Source organism: Equus przewalskii, chromosome 14, assembly GCF_037783145.1.
Source record: "Equus przewalskii isolate Varuska chromosome 14, EquPr2, whole genome shotgun sequence".
NCBI lineage: Eukaryota > Metazoa > Chordata > Mammalia > Perissodactyla > Equidae > Equus > Equus przewalskii.
This window is the reverse complement of record NC_091844.1, coordinates 28,273,472-28,299,059: the sequence shown is the minus strand read 5'-3', so window position 1 is coordinate 28,299,059 and position 25,588 is coordinate 28,273,472. Positions and strand designations below refer to the sequence as shown.

General features: G+C 47.3%; 1 protein-coding gene across 6 annotated transcripts in view; it reads right to left on the bottom strand.

Annotated features, from left to right (window-relative positions):
• SLC4A5 (solute carrier family 4 member 5) overlaps positions 1 to 25,588 on the bottom strand; it is a 116,456-nt gene that overhangs the window by 29,662 nt on the left and 61,206 nt on the right. For all 6 annotated transcript variants that reach the window (XM_070572338.1, XM_070572339.1, XM_070572342.1 and 3 more), the window contains 9 exons: positions 14,103 to 14,263; positions 13,131 to 13,286; positions 11,732 to 11,827; positions 9,320 to 9,375; positions 5,588 to 5,745; positions 5,059 to 5,146; positions 3,929 to 4,083; positions 3,256 to 3,456; positions 1,387 to 1,561 (listed from right to left, as the gene is read on the bottom strand). In XM_070572338.1, the coding sequence (XP_070428439.1) occupies positions 1,387 to 1,561; positions 3,256 to 3,456; positions 3,929 to 4,083; positions 5,059 to 5,146; positions 5,588 to 5,745; positions 9,320 to 9,375; positions 11,732 to 11,827; positions 13,131 to 13,286; positions 14,103 to 14,263 (1,246 nt within the window). The remainder of the gene's footprint in view (positions 1 to 1,386; positions 1,562 to 3,255; positions 3,457 to 3,928; positions 4,084 to 5,058; positions 5,147 to 5,587; positions 5,746 to 9,319; positions 9,376 to 11,731; positions 11,828 to 13,130; positions 13,287 to 14,102; positions 14,264 to 25,588) is intronic.

Genomic DNA, 25,588 nt, shown 5'->3' with positions numbered 1-25,588 from the left:
GAGGACCGATCAGTGAACAAGATAATGTATCTTCAGTCCAGTGGGAGATACAGACAAGTTCCCAACAGGCTGTCTCAACCTTAGCACTATCGACATTTCGGGTTAGATAATTCTTTGTTGTGGGGGATGTCCTGTGCATTCCTGACCTCTCCCCACCAGATGTCAGTAGCATCCCTCTCCCGGTTAGAACAACCAAAACTGTCTCCAGATGTTGCCAAATGTCTCCTGGGGGGTCAAAATGGTCCCTTGTTGAGAAACACTGCCAAGGAGTGTGATAAACTGCGCTAAGTTCAGGGTGCCATAGGGGCACACAGGAGGAGTGAAGGGGTGCTGAGGAAGCCCTCCCAAGAAGCAGATACGTAGAATCTGAGACCTAAAACTTGAGCAGGGAATCGGCCAGGAAAAAAGGGCAAGTGGAGTGATGAGAAAGAGTGTCTCAGGAAGAGGGAACAGTGTATACAAAGGCTGGAGCTGAAAGGGAGGATGGCTTTGAAGAACTGGAAGATGATCAGGATTGATGGAAAACAATGCAGAATGGTTGAGGAGAACAGGAATCTGAGAAAGGGCCACGTGGGAAAGCGGGATTTATGAGTCAAGGATGATGCCTGGGCAGCTGGGTGAACCATGGTGTCACCCACTATGCTGGGGAAGGGCCGGGGAGCAGCAGGTCTAGAGGGAAGGTAATGCATGCAACGTTGGCCCTGTGAGTGGGGTTCCCGAGGGTCAGCCATGTGGTCAAGCCCAGAAGGCAGCTAGATATTAGACCTGCAGCTCAGGAGAGTGGTGTGGGCTGGAGACAGGCCTTCATCTCAGTTTATCTGGGAAAGTGAGTCTTCACATTGGTGCTCCGAGCTTTTCAATGGTTCTACCCTGAAGGCCCTCACCAGCAAAGACCCTTGCCTGGGTCTTGGGCTAGTGTCTCTGCTGAGCTGATGTTTACCCCAGGGAGGCCTGTGTTGTTGTCATGGAAACAGCTTACCATCTTTCTACATCTGTCTTAACTCCAAGTTAAGAATTAAAGCTGGGTTAAAAAAAAATAGTGTAGGGAGAAGGCCACAATTTTCACTTCAATAAATTGTGCTGATTAAATCCCTTCAAACATCAGTGGGAACAGTATCAAATAACAAAGTAGATGATTCCCCTTAAAAGTTTGATCTATTTACATCATCCTTAAGTTTGGTATTTATTAACATGATTTAACTTCAGATCTTTTTAATAATGTTGGCTTATTATTTTTTTGAAGGGTAAAGAAAACTGATGGTCTGAACTGGTCGGTGGATGAAATCCAAACCTTGGTTTGGGGATTACCAGAGGGCGCTCCTTGCCACCACCTGGTAGCAGCAGATTTTACTGAGGTTTGCACTTATAGCCCGAGCTCACACACACCTGATAATTGTCAGTGGCATCCCCCAGAAGCCCACCAAAGGTGATCGCATTGGTGATGCAGCCGAGGTAGATGAATAGGATGGCAGAGATGGACTGAATATGGAAGCCGTCGTAGAAGTCACTTAGGAACCAGGGCAGCTTCCTCTTGACATCCAGAAGCAGGCCACCGAAGAACCTGCTTGAGACAGGCCCAGGAGCTGCTTTCTCACCAGACACCAGTGCAGGGGCAGGGCTATTTACAGGAGTCTGCAGAGCCTGGGGCGAGGGAGGGAACTTGACCAGGGGTAGATGGGAACAGAGACTTTCCACCAGACCATTTAAGACCAAGGAAGAACTCTCACAGGACTAACAGTCGGTGGTCGGTGCTGTCCGCACTGGGAAGGGTGGTCATAGACAGCCGGATGGGAGAGGGACGGTCTGATGGGCATATGTCCTGGGGGAGACCTAACATTCCACGGGGAATGGAAATCCTGAGGTCCACAGATGGCCGTCCTCCTCATGTCCCTGATTAGCAGCAAATGTGTCCAACTTCACAAGATAGAGACAGCCCAGATTATAACACAGATTCATCAAGGGCAGGTTCTGAACCAAAGAACTGAGCAGATTCTTTGCTCTCTGGAACAAGTGAGTCCCGCTGCCTTGATGCTTAGGGACAGTGTTTATTGAGGATGATATTACCATAGCTCCTAACACAATGCTTAGCATGCACAGGATTTCCCAACCTCAGAGCTACTGAAGTTTTGGACTGGATAACACTTTGTTGTGGGGGCTGTCCTGTGCATTATAGGATGTTGAGCAGCATCCCTCACCTCTAACCACTAGACGCCATTAGCATCTCCCCTTCAGTTGTGACACACAAAAATGTCTCTGGACATTGCCAAATGTCTCCTGGGTGGAGGGTGGGGGTGTGGATGGGGTTGGGAAAGTCAACCCAACTTGAGAACCTGTGGCTGGCATAAAGCCAAAGGCATATAAACCATGACTCCATTCTCAAAGTCATGATTTACACACAGCTTTGTAGGGCCATGTCCTTTCCTAAATTCAGGTCAACCTGAGTTAGTCCAAGAGCTAGCAAAGAAACCCAAGCCAGAAATTTCTTCTCTTGTTATCTAAAAAAATAAAATAAATAGTTTTAAAATAGGTAACATAAGGTTAAAAAAAAAAATCCAAAGGGTAGTGTTATGGATTGAATTGTGTTCCCCAAAAAGATATATCAAAATCCTAACCCCCAGTACCTGTGAATGTGACTATATTTGGCAATAAGGTCTTTGCAAGTGTAATCAAGTTAAATGAAGTCGCTGGGGTGGGCCCTGAACCAATATGACTGGTGTCCTTATAAAAAGAGGAAAACGCTCCATGAAAACAGAGACACAGGAGGGAGTCATATGATGACAGAGGCAGAGATCAGCTGATGCAGCTGCATGCCATGGAGCACCAAGGATTGGCGGCCACCACCAGAAGCCAGGGAGAGGCAAGGAAGGATTCTACCCAGAGTCTCAGAGGGAGCATGGCCTGCTGCCACATTGAATTGGAACTTCTAGCCTCCAGAACTGTGAGAGAATAAATTTCTACCGTTTAAGCCACCTAGTATCTGACACTTTGTATGGCAGCCCTAGAAAACTAGTACAGGTAACAAAGGGCGTCTAGAGAAAAGCTGGGTTCCTCCTCTTCTGTACTGGGGCAGCTTCCCCTTTCCAAACACAACTCTCCTGCTGATCCAGGAGGGACTTTGAGGGCGGGGAGGGAAAGAGTGCAGGCCGTGGCGTGGCCGGAGTTGGCGCTGGAGGCAGAGGGGGAGAAGGTTCCTAAAGGGTACGTGGGAAGGAGAGAAGTCTAAAGGACAGCGGGCGTCAGGCCTGGGGTGGGCACCTTCCTGTCCAGATAAGCTCCTCCCCGATTTCGTGGACGGCTGGCATGTCTCCATCATCCCTGCTGCTCCCTCCGCTGGCCCCTCCGCCACCACCACCGCCTCCAGCGCCGCCTCCTGCAGCCGCCCCGCCGCCGCCGCCGCCGCCTCCCCCCACTGAGCCATTCATTTGGCCCAGCTCCGTCAGGGAGAACACGGATTTCCTGGAAGGAGAAGGGGGACAGGGGACAGTGGGGCTCCCAATCCTGGGAAGGGCTTAGCTCCTCCAGGACTGTCCCCAGAACACCTCCCACCTCCCCAACAAAAATCATGGAATATCTTAAAATACAGAGAAAAATACAGAAAATGATCTAATAATACCCACCCACAAGTCACCCAAATTTACACATGTTCACATTCAGCATACAAGTATTTGCTTCTGATTTTTGGGGGGGGGGGGGGGTATGGGACGAGGAAGAATAAAATGAACTGGAAAAAAGAGTATAAACCCATGTATGCTGAAATCTTTTCAAGGAAGAATAAAATGAACTGGAAAAAAGAGTATAAACCCATGTATGCTGACATCTTTTCAAATCCAAAACAAAGAAAAGAAACGGACAGGCTTGGCTTGAAGCCCTCTTTGTACTGTGTCATGTAGTGTCTTGCCCACCCACCCCCGCCCATTGATATACACACCTCTTGTCAGCAGAGGGCACCTTCTTGGGTGGCTCAATCCGAATATTGGGGTCCCATTCTCCAGGGGGGAGAACGATGACCTCATCCAGAAACTCATCAACCCCCGCAATCAGATCTTCCCGGTTTCGGGCTTTATAGGCCACGTCACTGAAGAGCTGGCAAGGCAAGAGGAAGGGTCAGCTGTCTCGCTGACGTCCCCTTCTCATGCACCTCTCAGAGCACATCACATACAGTTTCAAAGAAAATCACTTTGACCCACTTTGAACGCCTAACCTACTCTCAGTTTTTGAGATGAGAACTTAGCTGGGCAGGTGAAACATGGCACAATGGGAACGGCAGTCCTGGTGGGAGACGGCTCCTCCTGGACCTGATGGCCAGGTCTCCATACTGGAGCTGTAGGACTTGGCTAAGTTACCTAACGTTTCTGCTTTCAGTTTTCCACAGGGCAAGTTCATTAGAAAATGTGTGCAGAGCCCAGTCCGAGAAGCTCAGATATTTCAAATCTGTTTATAACTTCCTAGCCCCTCATCCTTGGAGGGTCAGCCTGCCATTCCGCACTGTCTCCAGAGTGTTCCGCCTAACTTACAGATCTGAGCTGGTCATGCCGTGTTTAAAGTCCCTAAGGCTCCCCAACGCTTCTGGGACAGTGTGTGAACTCCCAGCTCTGCCTACAGGCTCTGTATAGTCTCCAGCTCACCTCTCTGGCATCACCTCCTGCTCTCAAAGCTCTCTCACCGAGCCTGCGCAGAACCACTTCCATCTAGCTTCTTGGTCTCCGAGCCTGGGCCCCTGTTCCTTTTCTCTGGACCTGCCTCCTAGGCTCGCACCAGCTCTACCTAACTCCTGATCATCCTTAGCTCTAATGCCACCTCATGGGTGAAGCCTCTCCTAGGTGCCTGGGCCCGAGCGCACAGTTCACTTTAGGATGATAGGTCTGTCCCTCCCACTCAACTGGTGCTCCTAAAGGGCAGTGACTATTCCCTCATTCTCATAATCCTTATCACCCTGCACTGCGCCTGGCACACAGTAGGTGCTCAAATGTGCTTGTTGGATAAGCAAATGAATGGAAAGACGGTGTTTGATGCAAGAGCCATGGCATTTAGGAGCACCTGCTTCTTGTTAGCACTTACATCGTCGACCATGAGCGTTGCAATGGCGCGGCCAATTTCATTGTAGGATTTTGCTCTCCCAGAGGGTCCCAGCAGTATGAACAGAAATCTGCAAAGAAGATGAAGAAGGAGGAGGAGGAAAGTGAGAAGGGAAAATAGAAGCAGGTGAAGAGAAGGATTCTCTGCCCCTGACCGTACCCATTCTTAACTCTTTAACTGCCAATCACTTGTCCCTTCCCCTGAATCCCATATTTGCTTTGGAGAGACATTTCCCCTTCATTCCCCTAGCTTCCCCTTGAGCATCCTTACCATGCCCTCATGTCCCAGAGCCCACCCAACAGCATCTCCCCCAGTTGTTGGCTCCTTCGTTTTTATGATTATTTTTAACAAACTCTCTAAAACTTCCCAAGTCAGACGATTTCCCTCCCCAGCCAATTCCCCAATTTTCCTTCTGCATTTTAGGGGTGTCTCCAACAGCGCTGCTTGCTGACTGCATGGACAGCTGGCTGCCTGAGGGCAGGCACCATGGGCAGAGTTCAGTGGCCCTCACCTGGTGGGGACGGGCACCTCGGTCACTCCGCCCAGCATGGCCGACTGGATGAGACGCACGAAGGCGATGAATGGCTGGTCCAGGAAGTCCACCTCGCCCACGAGCACATTGGAGGCTTCTGAGTCCTTGGGGATCTTCTTCATGAATTTGTTTTTCCTCTGGTCAGGAAGGGGGGAACAAGATACCCATGGGTATTCACACGTGGGGGTTCCAGCTCGCCCTCCCTCACCCCCTTCAGATTGCTGAGGAGGCTAACTTCACAAAATTCTCCCAGCATTCTCAAGAAACTGAAAGAAATAACCAAACACTCTCCTCCATTCTGCAGATGAGGAGACTCAAAGTTGGTTAACCCCAGGGACCAATGCAGCCTTTGGAGAGAGGAAGGAACAGGCAATGATCCCTAAGACACTCCTTGATGGGTGGAAACTTTGCTCAGCTGAAGTGTGAGCTGAGGGGCTAGAGAAGACAGCCCAGGCTTGCTGGATGTCAGGACTCAGCCCCCAGCTTCCTGCGGCCCAAGCAGATGGGAGTTTTGTCTCAAACTCTGGCCACCCAGCCCTCTGTCTCTGCCTTCCCCGTGGGTGGCTGCAGGAAGGACATGGCCATGCTGATGCCCAGCAGACCTGCTTTGTTTTCCCTTTGCCACCAGCTTCCTCACTAACAGGAACCCCTGGACCACACCTCCAAGTATAGGAGAGACTTTCATGCCCCCAAGTCACCCCCAAGAGACCTCCCAGGAAACTCATAGCTTCTGAGACTTTCCACGGAGACTAACTGAGCTGCTAGGGGCTAGTGTCTGTTTGGGGCAGGAAGGTCAAATAGGCAGCGCGAGTGAGGTCCAAGGTGAGAGGCAGTGGAGACAAGCTCTCTGTCCAAATTTATTCCCACTCTCTGCATTTATGACTTCATTGCCAGACTTAAGACACTGACTCCTCCTGAGTCCTCTTTTACAATGAAAACACCTCAGGGATGGTCACATACAGCTCTTCTTAGTATTTAACATCTTAGAATGCATTCATTTTTCAAGTTGCTCTCTCTCTAGGCAGCAAGGGGATGGGCAAGTGACGGAGATAATTTCATAGAGAGAGGATGGAGAGGGAGCGTTTGGGGAGGGCAAGGCTGGTGGAAGTCCACAGTGGCCAACAAAGGAAGAAAGGGCACAGAGGGTGGAACCAAGCCCTAAAGAGAGGTCCCGTGAACACCACAATTATGCCACCCATTCCCCCATGGCTGGAGTCTCTCCTGTTTCTTGTAAGCTCAGTGAAGACACAGCTTCCTTCTGTTCCTGGCAAGGAGTCAGATTGGGGCATGGGCAAAACCAATGGGTCCTGCCCCTGTGGGCCCACAGCCATTTTTTGATTCGACTCTCAAGGGGCATGATACACACTGGGCTGAGTGGCCTCCTAGCACAGAAAAGGCACATGAGCAAGGGCTGCACCCTTATAATCTTTTAAATCCAATCAAAAAAATGAAACTCTCCAAACCACCCGGACAACAACCCCAGGACCCTAACACAGCAAGAATAGGCAAGGGCAGGAGTTAACGGGAAGGCCAGAGTCTCCATGACTCAAAAAGTCCCTTTGTCCCAGGCGCAGTCAGCTGATTCATAAGCAGGTTCTTCAGGATGGAGGGCTGGGTGTGCCAGGGCAGCTGCCATCCCCCTGCCAGCTCCCGGCCCCCCAGCATCAGGCAGGGAGTGGATCCAGGGGACAGGAGGAGAGGCAGGGTGTCAGGAGTGCCCTGGAGACAACAACAGGCTTTGAAAACAATGCTTTGGGGTGGCCCAAGCAGCACATTCATAATCCAGGAGCGGGGAGGCCCAACAGGGCCTTGGTCCTCCCTTGTAGCTTGTGACATGTTTGGCAAGGAGGACAGGATGGTGAGATCCCATAAATGGGCCATGCTGGCATTCTGGCCACTCTGGCTTGGCCACAGTCTGGACATGAATTTGTCCAATCAGGGCACTGCTGACCCCACTTTCTGAACCCCATGGGGACTCAGGTCCAACTCTGCTGAGTCATCACACACAGCCATGCTGTCTGAATCCACGCTCTGCTCACTGGGAACCCGCCAACATGCCCAGGGCAGATGTGGAATGATGAAGAGCGAGCCTGCAGAGCAAACGCCTCTGGGCTTGCACTGAGAAGGGTGCCCACGGGCCTACAAACTGTTGTTCCACCGCAAGCCACTGCTGCTGCAAATACTGAGAAGCAACATCACCTGATCAGTTAGGAGAGCTGATGTTGGCACCACATCCCTACATCAAGGCAGCATTGCCTGGGGAAGGTGACAGCTGGTGTGCTCATGACCACTTACACATCTGTTAAAATAGGCTATGAAAGACTTTTACTAGGCTAGCTTTCTTATCATGGCTCCACTGTCTGTGTGCATGATTATGGCAAAGTGGGGCTCTTCTCTAAATAATATTCCAGAATACTGATTCCTAAGTCACTCCCACATTAAGGGCTCTAGAGTCAGCTTACTTGAGCCAAGTCATGGTTCTGCCACCTTTCAGCTGCATGAACTTGAGCATGTTATTTAACTGCCTTAAGCCTCTATGTTCTCATCAGTAGAATGGAGATGATAATATAGTCATGTGTTGCTTAACGATGGGGATACGTTCTGAGAAATGCATCGTTAGGTGATTTTGTCATTGTTTGAGCATCATAGCATGTACTTACACAAACCTAGGTGGTACAGCCTATTACACACCTAGGCTGTATGGTACTAATCCTATGGGACCACCGTCATATATGCCATCTGTTGTTGACTAAAACGTTGTTATGTGGCACACAACTGTAGTACTTTTGTGATGTGCAGAAAACGCTCGGCATGGGATAGTGCACACAGTGTGGACCTTAAATGTTGGTTGATATTGTTACTATTGTCAGTTTATTATTTTGGCCACCAAAGGGCCCTCAGGATCCTGACGCAAGGGACTGCGTTTGTTTTGCCTTCCACCAAACTTGGGGGTGTCTTGAAGGCCTGGAGGTCACCCACGCTCCTGAACAACCCTCACCAAATTTCAGGTTTCCTTCATTGCCTTCCTTCCTACTCCTGGGGGCACAGGGAAGGGGATCATGAGACTTCTGCCCTTGAGATGTGCAGGGGTTGGAACTGGGGGGGCCCTTCTCTGCGCTTCCTCAGGGGGTGTAGTCATGGGGTTCCCAGGCTGTGGGCCTTAGAACTTGGACTCAACCTGTTTGTAGGATTCTGATCTCACCAAGAGGGTTTCAGCCAAGCTGGTAGGAGACAAGAACTGACTCTATCCTGCCCTAGCCAAGGAGAAGACACACTATTGGGCAGTCCCATTGATTCACTCTCACTGCTGTCCCCACAGGGAGGCCCCACTTCTTCTCTATGTGAGCCCAAATCCCCACTCCATCTGTAAAGCTGCTTATGGGTCCTGGAGGAGGTGAAACTCTGTGTGCTGGCCTTCTCTCTCTGACAAATTCCAAGCTCAGGAACAGCTGGCACTTCATCCGATCATGCTTCTCTGTCCCTCACTCACCCCAGGGCCTGGCACAGAGCCAGCACCCAGGGCTCAGTCAGTACCCAAGTGATGGCCTAGGCAGTCACCAAGGCAGCCCAGAGCCCCACCCGTGTCCTTCCTGGGTACTTCAGCTCCTTCATGGGAGTGGGGTTCTGCCCATAGGGGTTCCTTGCCCCTGAAACCAGAGGCTTCTTTCTGCCCTGGCCCTTTACTGCAGCCAAGTGCAGGGCCTTTACTACCTGGTCTGTGTTTGGGGTGCGAGAAATATCATTCATGCTTCTGCTCTGGGCGTGACCTAGGAGAGAAGGAAAAGAAGGTCCGTCAGGGGAAGCCTGGCTCTTGCAGGTCATTTTCCCTTGGTCCCTACACATGCTTCTCCCGTCTTCATAACCAAAGCAAGACCTCATCTCCCCTAATCCTACAGCCCCCTTGAGCTAGCATCCACTCTCTTTTCTTCCCTTCAATGGCAGCTTTCTTAAAAAGAGTGGCTAGACTCCAGGTTCCTCTTCTTCCTTCTCACTCCTAAATCAGCTGCACTCTGGTCACTGCCCCCTGCCCCGCCTTCTGGAGTAGAGACCAAGAAGTCTGCTCTGTGCCAGGCCCTGGAGGTGGGGAGGGACAGAGACACATCATCCGGTGAGCTGCCAGGTGTCACTAAGCTTGGACTCTGTTGGAGAGAGACCAGTTTTACCTCTGTTCTCCACAACCCCTGTGAGTCTCTAAAGATGGCTGGGAATTTGGGCTGGCAGAGGGAAGGAAGGTGGACTCCCCATGGTGAGAACAGTGGTGGTGAATTATTCGAACTGCCTGATAGTTCCTCCCTCACTTAAGGCAGGAGAAAGTCAGCTCTTGTTTCCCAGCAGCAGCCAAATCCAGAGGGTACTCTCAGACCTATTATTTCTTGACTTTCTGTGGCCTGTGCTGTCCCTTCACTTCCAGAACTCTGCTCTCCCTGGGCTTCCCTCCTCCTATTTCTGTCCAAGATCCTTTCCTGCTGGGCTCTTCTCAGGGTCTTTCTTCGCCCTCATCCCCTTGCAGAGACCTCATCCCTCTCTCCCTCCTCGGTGAGTCACATCCACTCCCATGGCTTCCACATCCACATTTGGGCTGAGGATGCCCAGGTTGGGTGGTCAGTCCAGATCTTTCTCCTGAGCTCCACACTGCTCTGGGCAGCCCCACCTGGCACCTCAAACTTGACACACTGGGAAACAGAAGTCATTGTCTTCCACCAAATGACTCCCCATAGACCCTACTCCACTCAGTGCCCCTCCCTCCCATCCACAGCCCTATCAGAGCAGAAATCTAGGTGCCAGCCTTGACTCCTCCCTCTTCCTCACCTCCTGTTTTCCCCCGGTCATTAAATCCCACCTTGGCCCTTTCCTCTCCTCCATTCTTGCTCTGAATGCGGGCCCAGTCTCTTGCTTCAATCTTGTTCCCTTCTAGTTTATTCTTTCTCAAAAAAATTTGGCCATAGTATGTGCCTGCTTAAAACTCATTGGAATAAAGGCTTTTTTGCAGGGCGCAGAGGCCCCTTCAATTCGACCCTCTTTCCCTTACGCCCTACAGTCCCGGTGAACTCCTCCCCCTTGCTCCTGGAAAACTCCTCTTTAGTCTCTGAGGCTCAGGCCAGTGCCTTCCCCTGTGCATTCTGGGCCAGGACACCTTGGGACAGGGCCACTGCACACAAAGTTCTAATCACTTATTTGTGCCTTTTTTCTGGGTCCCCACCACTGCAGCATCAAGCGTAAGGGTGACCTCACACACAGTGAATAACTGAGCAGAAGGCTTATCCCAAAGCCATTTGCCTCCCACTGACCACTGCCTCCTGGCATCCCTACATGGAATAACCAAGGCCAGGGGAGACTAAGGGGACCAAGGACCAGGGGACTAAGAAGACACTGTGGTGAACCCCTGCTGTGGCTGAGGCCTTGGGCAGGGGCTATGCTGCCCCCAAATCATTCCTCAGACCTGGTCAGGGGCACAGCCCGGGGCTGCCCTTGTTCATATCTTGGCATTTTAGTAAAGGATTTAAAGAAAGATACTCCTCCACATTGCTTTTTCTTTACATTTTCCAGGTTCCCTCTTTTCTTTGCCTCATAGCTCACCAGTCTGTTCACTCCTGGTGAATGGCCTGGAAAAGCCATGTCTGTGACCGTGCACCTCACAAGCCCCCTCACCCATTCCTAGCAGACAGGGGACTGCCACTGCCAGCACTTCATCGTCATGGTGGCACAAGACTGTCATCCAGTGATGGAAACATTCTCCAAGTGTCCCAGGGGAAAGGACCTAGACTGTTTTTAATTCAGTTTCTAAGAAGGCTTTTCACCAAAAAACAGGGCTTATGATGAACTTGGCGAAAACAAAGGTACAGACTGAGATAAAAATGCCTAGCACAGAGGGTGGAGGGTTGATTATCCCAGGACTTGATTTACAGCTGCATTTTTCAGAGTCATTATTTAGAAAATGTGGGTAGTAAATTAGGCTCTGAGGGCAGCCCAGGTTTAGGGGGAAAGGTGGGGTTCTCCTGCGGCCTGAGACTTCTCGGCAGATCCTAGTTTTCATCTCCTCCGCCTATGAAAGTCTATGAAAGCTGACACTCCCCACCGCCGGCCAGGATACAGCGGTCGTGCAGCAGCAGAGGACACACTCACACAGACGGCCATAACTTGCGCTCTGCCGCATCCTCAGGTCCTCCGTGGAGTGGTGTAGGCTTGGGCCTGCAGCAGGGCCCCGGGCTGGGCTGCGATCTGGGAGGAGGAACAGAAGGGGTTTGGCAGCCACGCTGGGGTGGTGCAGCCTCTCCCGTTAGCCCGGTGTCTGTATGTTTACAGTCATTTCACCTCAGTAAAACTCGCCTGCCAGACACATCTCTTCCCCTTCCAGGAAAAAAGGGTGTTTGGGTTATTCTGGTTTTTGTTTTTATTTTGTTTGGGAAGCAAGTTAATAGTCTGAATAAGATTAGAGAAAATGCTCGTGCTGTTGAAAGTGAGTTAGATGCACAATTGATTAAATAGGCATCAGGGGTTGTAGCCTGGATTCATCCCTGATTCTACCACTTACTGGCTTTGTGACTTCAGACAAGTAACTTAACCTCTCTGTACCTCAGGCTCCTCACCTGTAAAATGAGTATGACAAGAGCAGTACCTGGTCACAGGGTTATTATGAGAATGAAGCAAGTTAACACCCATGGAGCGTTCAGTGCCTGGCACATGGCACTCAGTGTCGAGTGTGGACCTGCTGTTACTGAAATATGCTAAACACTTTCCGTTTTAAACAATACATCGAAGGAGATTCCTCAAGGTTCTTTATTTATGAATTTATTCTGATTACTGTGTTTATCTGACAGGTCCAGCAAGGCTGGTGTCTGGGCATCTCAGCTCTGGGATATCAAGAGTAGAGATTGCAGGTTTGAGGTGTGTGTGGAACAATTCACTCCCCGCTAGTGGCCCTGGGATCTGCTAATCAGAATGACACCAGCTGCCAGGTACACAAGCCCTGGTGCCCTTGAGATGAACGCAGCCCCTTCTACCATCCCGAAGTGCTCCGTTTTCTGCCGAGGCACTTGGCTCCTATTGGGGGTCTGGTGGGACACTTTCAAGCCCTTTCCATAAATAAGTCATCTCTACCAGCATTTTGCAGCCCTGTCTGCTCATGAGAATCTCCTGGGGAGCCTTCTAAACTCCCTGCTCCCCAGGCCATACCCCAGACCAGTTGAATCCAACTCTCCAGGATAGGACCCAGGCATTAGGACTCATTTCAAATCCCCTAGGGATTGCAATGTGCAGCCCAGGCTGAGAACCAACTCTCTTCCTAGAAATGGCTCTGCTTTGGTGGGGGGACAACATTGGGGTGTGGCTAGGGTCCCTGCAGGCCTGACAGAGAAGGAGGCTGAGGGACCCCCCAGGACCTCAGAATCTCTCCAGGATCCTGAAGTCCAGAAAGCCTCCAAGTTGCCAAGACTCTCCGGCCACCGAGGGGGGCTCACTGGGCACCAGGGCCTGACACTGGCCCCCGCACGCCCCATGCCCACCAGCCTACAGCCCGACTCACTGGTGGTGGAGGAGACTGACTTTCCGATGTCAACCAAGGAGCGGTGGATGGGCTTCTTGGTTTGGTGACGATGTTTCCTCAGGAGGACGTAGCTGACCCTCTCCCGGAGCTCCGGCCGCAGGAGGCCGTCCTCGATTTGCTTCTCAATGACATCATCTAAGTGGGGAACAAACATACCTTGTCCCCAGGTGGGACAGAGCGCCCCTGGGGAGTGAGGGTCTTCAGTTTGATCTGTTATTAGTGGAGTTAAAAGTGAGCTAAAGGTGACAGGGGATCTGGAAATAGTCCCGGCTTTGTCGCAAGCTGTGGAAACTTGGGCAAGTTGGGCACCCTCCGCCCCCTCACAGGTAAAAGGATGTGTGTGTGGCTGTGGGTGCTTGTGCATGTGGGTGTGCAGAATTCTCTGTTCTCTCTGTCTATCTATTGTAAAAGTAAATGAAATCGTACACATGAAAGAAGCCTAAGAAGCACAAAAGTCCTATGTTAAATAGGTTTAGTCCTAAGATGAATTCTTTTTAGAAGAGTATTTTGGGCAAAATCAAATGTGCTACAACAAAATTCACAAAGAATTTTAGGGATGATAAGCAAGCCACCCCGCCAACCCCCTCCCTTTGCCACTCCACTAAATGAGAGGTAATTTCCTAAAGATGAAGGACAATCCATTTTCCCTGACAAGAAACAGGTTGCCATGGCAATAGATGTCTCCGACCACGCCAAGAAGCCCCTCTCCCTTTTGCTACATTGCTGGACAGCATTCCAGAGGATGACATTTTCCTCTGTTGGGCTCCACATGGAACTGAATTTGGAGCAACTGTGACGCTGCCTTGGGAGCATGAGACCATCATAGCCTGGGCTCTGCAGTCAGGCAGGTGTCAGAGTGGGAGCGTCACACAGACCAAGGGTGGGCAGAGGTGGGGGTGTGGGGTGGGGGCCTGCCCCCGTTTGCAGGGACCACACTTGTCCCTGCCTCACCTATGATCTGTGGTAAGGAGCCACTGTCAAGATCCAGCAGCACCGTTCCCGTCTGCAGGCACGTCCGGAGCTCGAAGAGGCTGTGCAGGGACAGTGTGGACACGTGGGGCTTGCTCCAGCGTTCGCCTCCCTCCTCTACCTTTTCTTCAAACTTTATCCACCTGGAAGGGGCGAGGACGGGGCTCAGCATGGCCAGGGCCCTCAGGAGGAGCCCCTGTCTGGGTCTCCTCGGGAGAGGGCTATCAGCCTGCATGTCATCTTATGCACATTTTGGGGGCAATGGTCCTAGACTCACAGGCAGAAGATCTCTTGGGGACCCCCTCCCTCTGTCCCCCACTCCTCTTGATGCTGTCATGGGCAAAGTGGCTTCCAGAGAATGACCATAAATAGGCACGAAGGATCTTTTTAGGTTTGGTGGAAATGTCCTAAAATTGGATTTCATGATAGTCGCACAACTCCGTACATTTACTAAAAATCATTTAGTTGTACTTAAAATGAGGGAACTTTAGGGTATTCTATAACAATAAAGCTATTTAAAAAATCCTCAACCAGACCCTGGTTTCCTGGGGCTGGTCACACACGTGTTAAGTGTCTGCCTTGTGGGCTGTGGTTTGCTGGGAGCGGGGAAACGTTCCCTGACAAACAGACTTCCCCTTGGGTTCTGCTGCAGGGCCTGGGGTTTCCACGTGTCCCACCCTGGATTTGGATTCTGAAAGTTTAGGTTAAAATCCGAATGTCATGTGGGAAGGAAAGAAATTAAACAAAGGATGTAGTAATTTGTCCTTTCTAGAAGCCTTGAAATCATAGGCTGGGTGGAGGCAACCGAGTGGGAAGGCCTTGGACAGTGGGACAGAGGCAGCACCGGCCTGAACGCCCCCCACAGAGGGCAGCACCAGACAGCCCGGAGAGAGCTGCCAGCGAGCAATGTCAGCGGCTCAGCCCAGCTCAGTGAGTAGCCTCCAGCTATGCCAATCAAAATCCCAAGGGAGTATTTTGGGACTGTGACTATCTAATTCTAAAGTTCCTCTCAAAAAGAAAATGTCTGAGAATGGTTGGGGAAAGTCTAAAAAAGAAAAAGAATGGGAATGGGAGGTGCTTTTAGCAGATATGAAAACTTGTTGAAAAGCTTGAGCAGTTAAAACAGTGTGATTCCAGTCCAGACACAGAGAAAGGGATCAATGGGACAACAGTCCAGAAACAGACCTGGGTCCCCATGGGAACTTGTGTTTTGATGGAGGAGTTTTTTAAAAGATGACCAACCTAAAAATAAAAAAGTTACTTCTCGTCTACTTCTCATCAAACACAGTATTAAATTCTACATGGGTTAAAGTCTAAACAAAAATAAATCTATAATGGAATATTATTGAGCCTTAAAAGGAAGGAAATTCTGACACATGCTACAACACGGATGAACCTTGAAGACATCAGCAGGTGAAATAAGCCAGTCCCTAAGGACAAATACTGTACGATTCCACATATCTGAGGCTTCTAGAGTAGTCAAATTCACAGAGACAGAAAGCAGAATGGTGGTTATCAGGGACTGAGTGAGGGGCAGTGGGAGCTCCTGTTTAATGGGCACAGAGTTTCAGTTTTGCAAGGTGAAGGAGTTCTGGACATGGATGATGGTGATGGCTGCAGAACAATGTGAATGTTAATGCCACTGACCTGGACAGTTAAAAATGGTTAAAACGGTAGCATTTATCTTATGTATATTTTTACCACAATTAAAATAAATAAATAAAATTTTTTAAATCTGTAAACAAAAATATAAATATACTAGAAGAAAATACAGGAGAGTATTCTTATATTCTTGGTTGTGGAGAAAGACTTCCTAAACAAGATTTAAAACTGTAAAGGAAAAAAAGGACAGATTCTGTTACATAAAAATAAACTAAAACTTCTGTATAACAAAATAAGACATAAACGAGGTTCAAAGAAATGCAACATATTGGGAAAATATTTGCAACACACAGGGCATCCAAGGACTGATGTTTATAATATAGCAAAACTCCTTCACATTAATAAGAAAAACTCAAATTACTCAACTGAAAAGTGAACAATTTTGAGAAGATAAAAAACGTATGAAAGACGTTCAACTTTATTAGTAATCAAGAAAATTTAAATATTGCAAATGAAACAACGCTCTTCATTTCTCATATTGGCAAAAATGAAAAAGACTGACAACTTCCTGTGTTGGTGAAAACTACACAGGTCGGGAGGTGGGCACTAGTTAATAGATGGATGTATATAGTGTATGAATGTATGTATACACTGTATGTATGTATATAGTGTATGCATGTATGTATATAGTGTATGTATGTACCTATACACTGTACATCTGTATATAGTGTATGTATACACTGTATGTATATATATAGTGTATGTATGTACATGTACACTGTACATATGTGTATAGTGTATGTATGTACACACTGTATGCATGTATATAATGTACGTATATGTATACACTATATGTATGTATATAGTGCATGTATATATGTATATAGTGTATTGTGTATGTATATAGTGTATGTACGTATATCATGTGTGTATATGTGTAGTGTGTGTATGTATGCAGTGTATGTATGTATACACTGTACATACAGCAGCACAGCCTTCTTGTTGTGGGGAATTGGGCAATCTCTTTCAACATTTAGCATGCATGTCTTTTCACCCAGCAGTCCATTTCTAGGAAACTATCACAGGACTGTCATGACACATCTGCACACAGGAATATGTACACCAGGATGCTCACTGCAGCTTTGTCTGTTAGGGTGAAGAACTAGAAACCGCCAGTTTCAGTAGGGGCATGGTCCCATCCATTCCCTTTGTCCACGCTGCAGAATGCCCCTCAGAGGCCAAAAGTATGAGGGTAAACTCTGCATACTAACAGGATGGACAATACCATCCCATTTTATCAAAAAAAGAAGCACACACATCTGTGTATTTGTGCACGTGTCTGAAAATGCCCAGCAGAAGTTTTGGAAGGATGCCATCAAATGGCTAACAATGGTTACTTCTGAAGAGAGGAGTGGGATTGTCGGTGGGGGAGGATTTAAGAGACTTCCACTCTCTTTGGGTTAATTAGCATAGTACGAGCGTAGCCTGTGGAGCAAGAGACCAGATTTGGAACCCTAGCTGCGTCATTTACTAGCTGTGGACCCTGGGCAAGTTACTCAATCTCTCACACTTTTGTTTTCTTCAGGAATGATAATCGTATATAGCAATTAGAGCAGTGTTTGGCACATAATGCACATTCTGTTAGGGTTAGCTATTAACACAAAAATAAGGAATATTGCTTTTGTAATTTTAGAAACAATAAAAAAATAAGTAAAGGCATTCAAAGCTCTCCCAACCAGAGGACACCATAGTTGATATTTGATGACTATCACTGTAGATCTCTGTGTGCATGAATGCATATGTGCACACACACACATGCACAAGCTCACACACTTTTACATTAATGACACCGAAAAGGTATAATATCTAATGGAATGGACATTCTTTCGTATCTCTAAGTGTCTATAAATATTCATATCATTTTAAAGGCTCTTTAATATTCCATTGTATGAATGGACCATGATTGATATGAATAATCCTCACCTGATGGACATTTATATTATTTCTAATTATTCTTTATTATAAACAAGGCTTGTTTGAATATCCTTGGCCCCTGCTTATCAATTTCCTTGTGATGAACTCTCATAAGTGGAGTTGCTGTGTCTGCACATTTTTTTTTGAGTTCATAGTAGTTTACATCATTGTAAAATTTCAGTTGCACATTATTTCTTGTCTGTCACCACATAAGTCTGCACATTTTTAAGTGTATGACATACATTGCCAACTGTTCTCCAGAAAGCTTGTGCCAAGTTACACTTCCACCAATGTATGGGAGACCTCACATTTCTCTGAAGTGTCTCAAACTCTACTATTGTCATTCCTTTTCACCTTTGTTCATTTGGTAATTGAAAAATTATATCACATTTTCATTCTTTTGGTTACCAGTAAGGTTGAACATCTTTTCCTCTGTCAGATTTCCTCTTTACACAATTGTGTAGGTACTTTGCATTATCAGTGTTTAACATCCTGATTCAATTCATTTATTTGAGCCCAGTTAACCAGGTGCCAGTTAACCTGGTGGGGCCCTGGGGGCTTGGATGGACACAGGATAGGGAGGTTTGATTAGAAAAGCCCTGGAAGGTAAAGACCTGAAACCTGGAGGCTGGAGCAGAGACCACATAGATACTTGCCTCAAAGACTCATCAAAGTGGTGCTGACTTTTTTAACGCAGAAATCTGTTTGGGAGAACATCATTTAAATTATGGTCCATCCAAGTCTGTATGATACCAAGACAAAGTTTTTCTAAAAGTTGTATTAACATAAGGGTTTGCAAGGAAGAGATCAAAGATAAACCCAAGTGTTTTGGTCAAGAGGATGCTCACTTTCTCCCTAAGAGTCTTTCTCCTATTCAAGCAATCACATTGCCCTTTCTTTTCTCAAAAATACACAAGATGAATTATACTGTCACCTTGCCACTCAAGACCCTTTTGCTACTCCACAGCCTTACCCCATTCACCCAAAAGTGTGATGTGTCCCAATGCACGGGGCCACTTGGGTTGATTGCTCTTTACACTATTACATAAACGTTCTGGGCGGACATTCTTGGGCAGCTCTCTCTCATGACATCCCATTCTTCAGCTTTCTGCGTATATAGATACAACTCTACCTGGAAGGAGTGGGTGAGAGCACATCTCCTCTTTGAGACATCCTCTGTTAACTCCAGATAGCAAGGACAATTGGTCCTCTCCGCTCCCTGGGACTTGGACTATTTGTACTGTGTTAGGTACCCACAAAACATTAGCTCTATGCAAAAACAGACAAGGGCATCAACCCACCTGAGCACAGCCTGCAGAAAAGCTAAGTTACCTATTTCCAGCTTCAGGGCAACGGCAGAACTAGACTCCTGCTACCAGCATCCCTTGAGAACTTGATTTAAAAAAATTCCAGGATACTTGACAACTTCACTAGGGACACATTTCCAGTCCTTCTTGCAACTATTTTGGGAATCCAGATGTTGAAACAGCAAGCCTGTGACCTGAACTTAATTTTGTGTTTTTAATTTGTACAGCTAGAAATTGAACTCACTTTCCCCTTCAGTGAACATGAAAACATGGATGACCTAAGATCTGCAGCTGTGGTTTTCAACTCTGGCTGCCTATTAGAATTGCCTGGGGAGATTATAAAAAATACTGATGCCTGGATGGTCACCCATCAGGAGGGTGGCCTGGCCATGGAAGCTCCCAGTTTATTTGACTGTGCCCTGAGGGTTGAGGAGCCCCTGCTCTGCAACGCTATAGAACTGTGGGGCTCGGGGACAGTTGGACTTGTCTGGTGTCCCAATGCAGGCAAGCAGTTCTGTGCACAAGGGTCCCATTCTCCTTATACAACAGGGGACATGGCCTCTTTCCCTTGGAATGACTCCAAAACACCAGCTGAAAGAGTAGAACTAGATCTCCAGAGCCTTCTTCCTAGCCTGGCCATTCTATGCTCTTGTGTCTCTGATTTTATAACTGGAGTACATACTCTACACCAGTGCATCTCAAACTTTAATGCACATACAAATCACCTGGAGATCTTGTTAAAATGCATCTTCTGATTCAGTAGGTCTGGGACGAGGTCCAAGGTTCTGCATTTCTAACAAGCTCCCAGGCATGCTGATGCTGCTGGTCTGAGATCACCTTTGAGAATTGTGGGTCTCCACAGTAGAATGTCTTCTTTCCTCTCTGGTGTCCAGATCTGACCCCTCCTTTCTCCATTGCTCAGCAAGAGCGCCACTTCCTCTGCAAAGCTCTTGCACTTATCCTGCTCGTTTCTCCTGTAACAAACACCTAGGACAGGGCTCTCAACCTCAAGCATGCTTCAGTATCACCTGAAAGGCTTGTGAAAATACAGATTACTGGGTCCCACTTCAGTGTTTCTGATTCTCTAGGTCTTGAGTGGAGGGGAGGGAGTGCCAAGAATTTGGGCATTTCTAACAAATTTCCAGGAGATGCTGATGCTGCTGATCCAGGAACCACATTTTAAGAACCGCTATCCTAGGACAATGATGCTTTGACTTGGATGCACATAAAAATTTTAAAATCTTGATGTCTAGGTCATATCCTAGACAAATTTACAGCAGAATATGTGGCGGGGGGGTGGGGGGGGTGGCGCCCAGTCAACTCTGCTACAGACTGTTCTAGGCAAAGTTCCTGACTTCTGGGGCTCAGAGGCTAAAACAACAATTAATTGTAGTCAATCGTGTTTCCCAGTTGTTTTGGTATATACATGCCTCCCCAAATACACATCAAGCTTCTTGAGGACAAGGACCACTGTTTCCTCTCTGGTGTCACCTTACCGTCCCCTGCCCAGAGCAGCTCCCATTAAATGCTTGCTCCCTCCTGCTTGAGGGTAGTAAGGCCTCACTGATTACTTTGGGTGAAGTCTGGCCATGAGGAAATGACAGGGAAAAGAGAGCTCAACAATCGTGGGACTTAAGTGTGTTTTAAAATACTCAGAGTGATCTAAGCAATGATCATCACAGTCTAGTAACGCCACAGATATGCACACAGACATCAGCTGGGCAGGAGCTGCCTTCTGGTGGACACAGACACTACCGCCTATCAAATAGTCTTGTGAAACACTCAGACAGGAACCAGATAAGCCCGGACCCAACCATCACATGTTAAACACCACCACAGGGATGCAATGAACAAAATCCAGAAAGTGAAAGACCATACAGGACAAATGATGCAGCTTCTTTAGCAATAACAACAACTACAAGGGAAAAATAAAGGAGGAGGAACCTGTCGATTAAAAATGATTTGAGACACATCTCCCAAACGCAATATGTGGACCAATCATATTAAAAAAATACGAGATGATCTGAGAAATATGGACGCTGCCTGGATAACTCAATGAAAATAAGGAATTACTGTCATTGTTTTTTAGATGTGACAGTGGTATTGTGGTTGTGTTGAAAAGAAAGAGGCCTTTACCCAGAAGAATTGAAAACAGGGTCTTGAAGACATATTTGTACATCCATGTTCACAGCAGCATTATTCACAGTAGCTAAAATGTAGAAGCAACCCAAGTGTCCACCAATGGATGAACCAATAAGGAACATGTGTACACACATACCATGGAATATTAGTCGGCCATTAAAAGGAAGGAAATTCTGAGATATCCTACAACATGGATGAACCTTGAGGACATTATGAAAAGTGAAATAAGGCAGTCATGAAAAGACAAATACTGTATGATTCCACTTATATGAGGCATTTAGAGCCATCAAAATCATAGCGACAGAAAGAAGAATGGTGCTTCCCAGGGGCTGAGGGGAGGAGGGAATGGGGAGTTATTGTTTAATGGGTACTGAGTTTCAGTTTTATAAGATGAAAGCACTAAGGAGATGGATGGCAGTGACAGTTGCACAACATTATGAATCTATTTAATGCCACTAAACTATACACTTAAAAACAGTTAAGATGGTGAATTTTATGTTAAGTGTATTTTATCACAATAAAAAAAATTCGGAAAGAAAGAAAGAGGCCTTATCTTTTAGAGACACGTGCTGAAACATTTACAGATAGAAAGATGTTGTCAGCATGATCCCATTTGTGTATCTAGGGTAGTGGGTGAGGCATAGAGACACAACACTGGCCAGGAGTTTGCTGGTAACCACTGAAACTGGGTGATGGGTCCCTGGGGGTTCATTCTCCTATATACTACTTTTGTATACATTTGAATTTTCCACAATAAAATATTTAACCACTTTTCAGAATGAATAAAGGCATGGGCTCTTTAAAAAGCTTCTCACTAAAGCCAGGCTTAAAAACTCTTCGGAGCTTGATAAAATGGTTAATGTGTAATCCCAAGCAACTTACTGCAAAGTGACCTTTATACCACAGTTGGCTTCAAAAAGTGGGGAATTAGAGTTGGAGAGGCAGGTCAAGCGGAAAGAAAATCTCTGGCTGGAAAAGGACTCTCGGGGATTTTGTCCTGGCCAGGGGCAGGCAGCAGGTGCCCCTCTCCCAGCTGGGATGGAGCTGAACAGAACCTCAAAGAGTCACATGTCACGGAAAGCAGTTCGCTGTCACACAAAGTGTGTCTAGAACTCAGGCCTTTTCTGTGACTAGTAATTTGGTCACAGATACCATTAGCAGAAGTCACTGTTCAGTTCATATCAAGAGCAGTAGAAAGCATGTGGGGCAAGTCACCAGGCACAGCCAAGGCTGTCCAACACTCAAACCACAGGATGTGAGAGGAGTGAGGCTCTCCTTTTATCAGGAAAGGGCTGAAAACCAAGAGACCTGAATTCTAGCCCCACCTTCAGAAGGAGACTTAAATTACACCCCCACTGACCCTACCCTGGCTAGCAGGTGTGTCAGCGGCTCTTGGCCTTAGCTGCGTTAGGATCATTGGGAGCTTTTTACACATCCCAACATCCAGCTGAACCCCAGACTAATGACATCAGAATCTCAGGGGCCCGGGAATCAGACATCCCTACTTTTTAAAAGGAAGACATAGGTCTTTGAGAAGACAAAATAATGATCTGGCCATTGTGTGTCGTTAGATAAGCATAACATCTGGAGACTAGAGAGGAACACTGTGATAAGTACTTGTTATAAGTACATTGTGATAATAAGTAATAAATAAGTACTTTCTGTACTTATTTCACATATCCATATGATTAAATTGTGTCCTGTTTAATTTGTTTGCAAAAATTCCCCTTAAAACATGCTAATTTTATTTTATTTTTTTAATTTTTTTTAAAGATTGGCACCTGGGCTAACAACTGTTGCCAATCTTTTTTTTTTTCTGCTTTTATCTCCCTAAACCCGCCCTGTACACAGTTGTATATCTTAGTTGCACATCCCTCTAGTTGTGGGATGTGGGACGCCACCTCAACATGGCCTGATGAGCAGTGCCATGTCCGCGCCCAGGATCCGAACCCTGGGCCGCCGCGGCAGAGCTCGCGAACTTAACCACTCGGCCACGGAGCTGGCCCCTGAACATCCTAATTTTAAAGATTTTAAAATATGTAATCTCCTGTGGCCGGCCCTGTGGTGCAGCAGTTAAGTTCACACGTTCCGATTCTCGGTGGCCTGGGGTTTGCCGGCCCGGATCCCGGGTGCGGACATGGCACTGCTTGACAAAAGCCATGCTGTGGTAGGTGTCCCACATGTAGGGTGGAGGAAGATGGGCACAGATATTGGCTCAGGGCCAGTCTTCCTCAGCAAAAAGAGGAGGATTGGCAGTAGTTAGCTCAGAGCTAATCTTCCTCAATAAAAAAAAAAAGAAAAAAGAAAAGAAAATATGTAATCTCTTATAGAACGCAATCTTTCATGTTAAGGTTATGTTGCCTCTAAATATTTGCTTTAAGACTTACATTTGTGTGAATTTGTTTCTTAGATGAGGTTCAGTTTACTTGCCCAAAAGGGGTGAAGTACACACCCACAGTGTGATAATTCTCTATCTAGTGGCCTCATTTACTTTATTCCGTAACTCTCCCATCCCCACCCCATCACCCGTCATCCAAAGACTGGACTTCCATGTGTCAGTTACAAAGCATCAAGACATGGAGTTTTTACTTTCTGTTGGTAATAAATTTTGTGACTCTAACAGATTCATTTCTTAAAAGCAATGTGAATGAGTTTTTCCCCATTATCCAGCAAAGCTATTTAACTTCACATTGAGTCATATTAGTGCCCTGAATTTTCCAGCAGAAACCAAAGGCCAGTATTAACTCTCTTACGGGCCAGTGAAGAATTTTCCTGGAGATGTCTGAGGAACCATCAGACACTCCCTAGTTTCAGTTTTGACAGAGGCATCGAGAGGTGATTTATGGGAAGAAAGTTTTCCAAAAGGGGAGCTCCTAAGCAAATTCTTGCCCATTCCTACAATATTTGACAAATTCTTACAACATAATAACAAGCACATGCATTAAAATACGTATGTGAAATACTACAAAACGTTTGTACAACTGATTAAAACTACAGGTATGGTGTGTATGTTCACAAACTAAACTTGACAGTGAATTTGAAAGATTACAAATTATAGAAGACTGAGTAGGTGGCATGAGTCAAGGGTCAACACATATATACAGAAGTTTCGAAGGTACCAGCAGGAGCTGATAAGCACCAGAAAGACCTCACAGGCTTTTTGGGGTATCTACTCCAGACTGGACTCAGAAATTTGTCTTTTTATATTCCTGGAGATGGTTAAGTCCAGGGATATTGACTAATGCTAACCAAGCTCACAAGAGCTGATGGATAAACCCGCAGGCCAATTATTTAGTTTAAGATGAGATTTACAACAGTTATACGGGTTAGTTACTCTCATCTTCTAGCCCCTGCATTCTCTCCTTTTAGGCAGAGGTACAGGGAAAGCCAAAATACCATCAGAAAGATATAGAATCAGAATGAGGCAGATTAGCTAAATGATTCAAATGTTTAACAGAATTAGGATAAGATGTTTGGAATCCTCCATCTCTGCAGCTGAGACTTGCCTGGGACTGGGAGCAGACAAGTGAAGACCTCTGTCGTAGACTGTTGTGGATTGAATTCCACACCCTTCCACAGCTGACTAACTCCCTGCGACAAACTCTCCTTTTGCTGTCCTAGGAGCCTGCTCTCAGGGCCTTCACTTTAGCAGTGAATTTGGGCATTATTGGAGAAACAAGTCCTCCCAGAAAGGGCACCCAGTGGTGCAGCGGCTGGGATGGGGCAGAGCTGTGTCTTCCCAGGAGCTGTGGTGAATGGAATTGGGGTGGGAGGCTCTGTGCCCAAGCTCATGCATTTGGTGAAGCGTCCGTCCCGCTGCACACCGTGTCTTCATTCCAGGGGAAGGGGGAGCCCTCAGCTAAGTGAATGGCATCAGACAAAGCTACTGGCAAATTCCTAACTGGCTCCTTCAGGGAAAGGCTTCTGAAGCCAAACATCTCTGAGGACCATTTGTCTGTGTGTCCAGGAGGCATTTATAATCACCCTGTGGGACTGTCATTTAGAGACTTGTCAGTCCCGCTCAGAGTCCGCTGGCTCCTTCTCCTCACTGCTTCTCAGGAGAGGCCCTCTCCTCCATGTGGATGCTCTCTCTTCCACCTCCACTAGTCAGGGCCCAGTTCAAAGGCCACCTCCTCCATGACAAAGCCTCCTCGGGGGTCCAGCTTGCAGTGACTGCTCCTTCCTCTGACTCCCATGCACTTTGTGTCATTTATCATACAGCACTTAACAATAAGGACAGTGGCTAAAGCTTACCGGGCACTTTCTATGTGCCAGGTGCTATGGTAAGCACTTTGCATGTGTTACCTCATTTAATCCTCAAATTGATCCACCAGGAAGGTCTGCTGCTATTCTCATCGCACAGGTGAGGAGACTGAGACGCTTGGAGGGTGAGGAGCCTGCCCAAGGTCACGCAGCTTATCAGAGACAGGGTTTGAGGCAAGT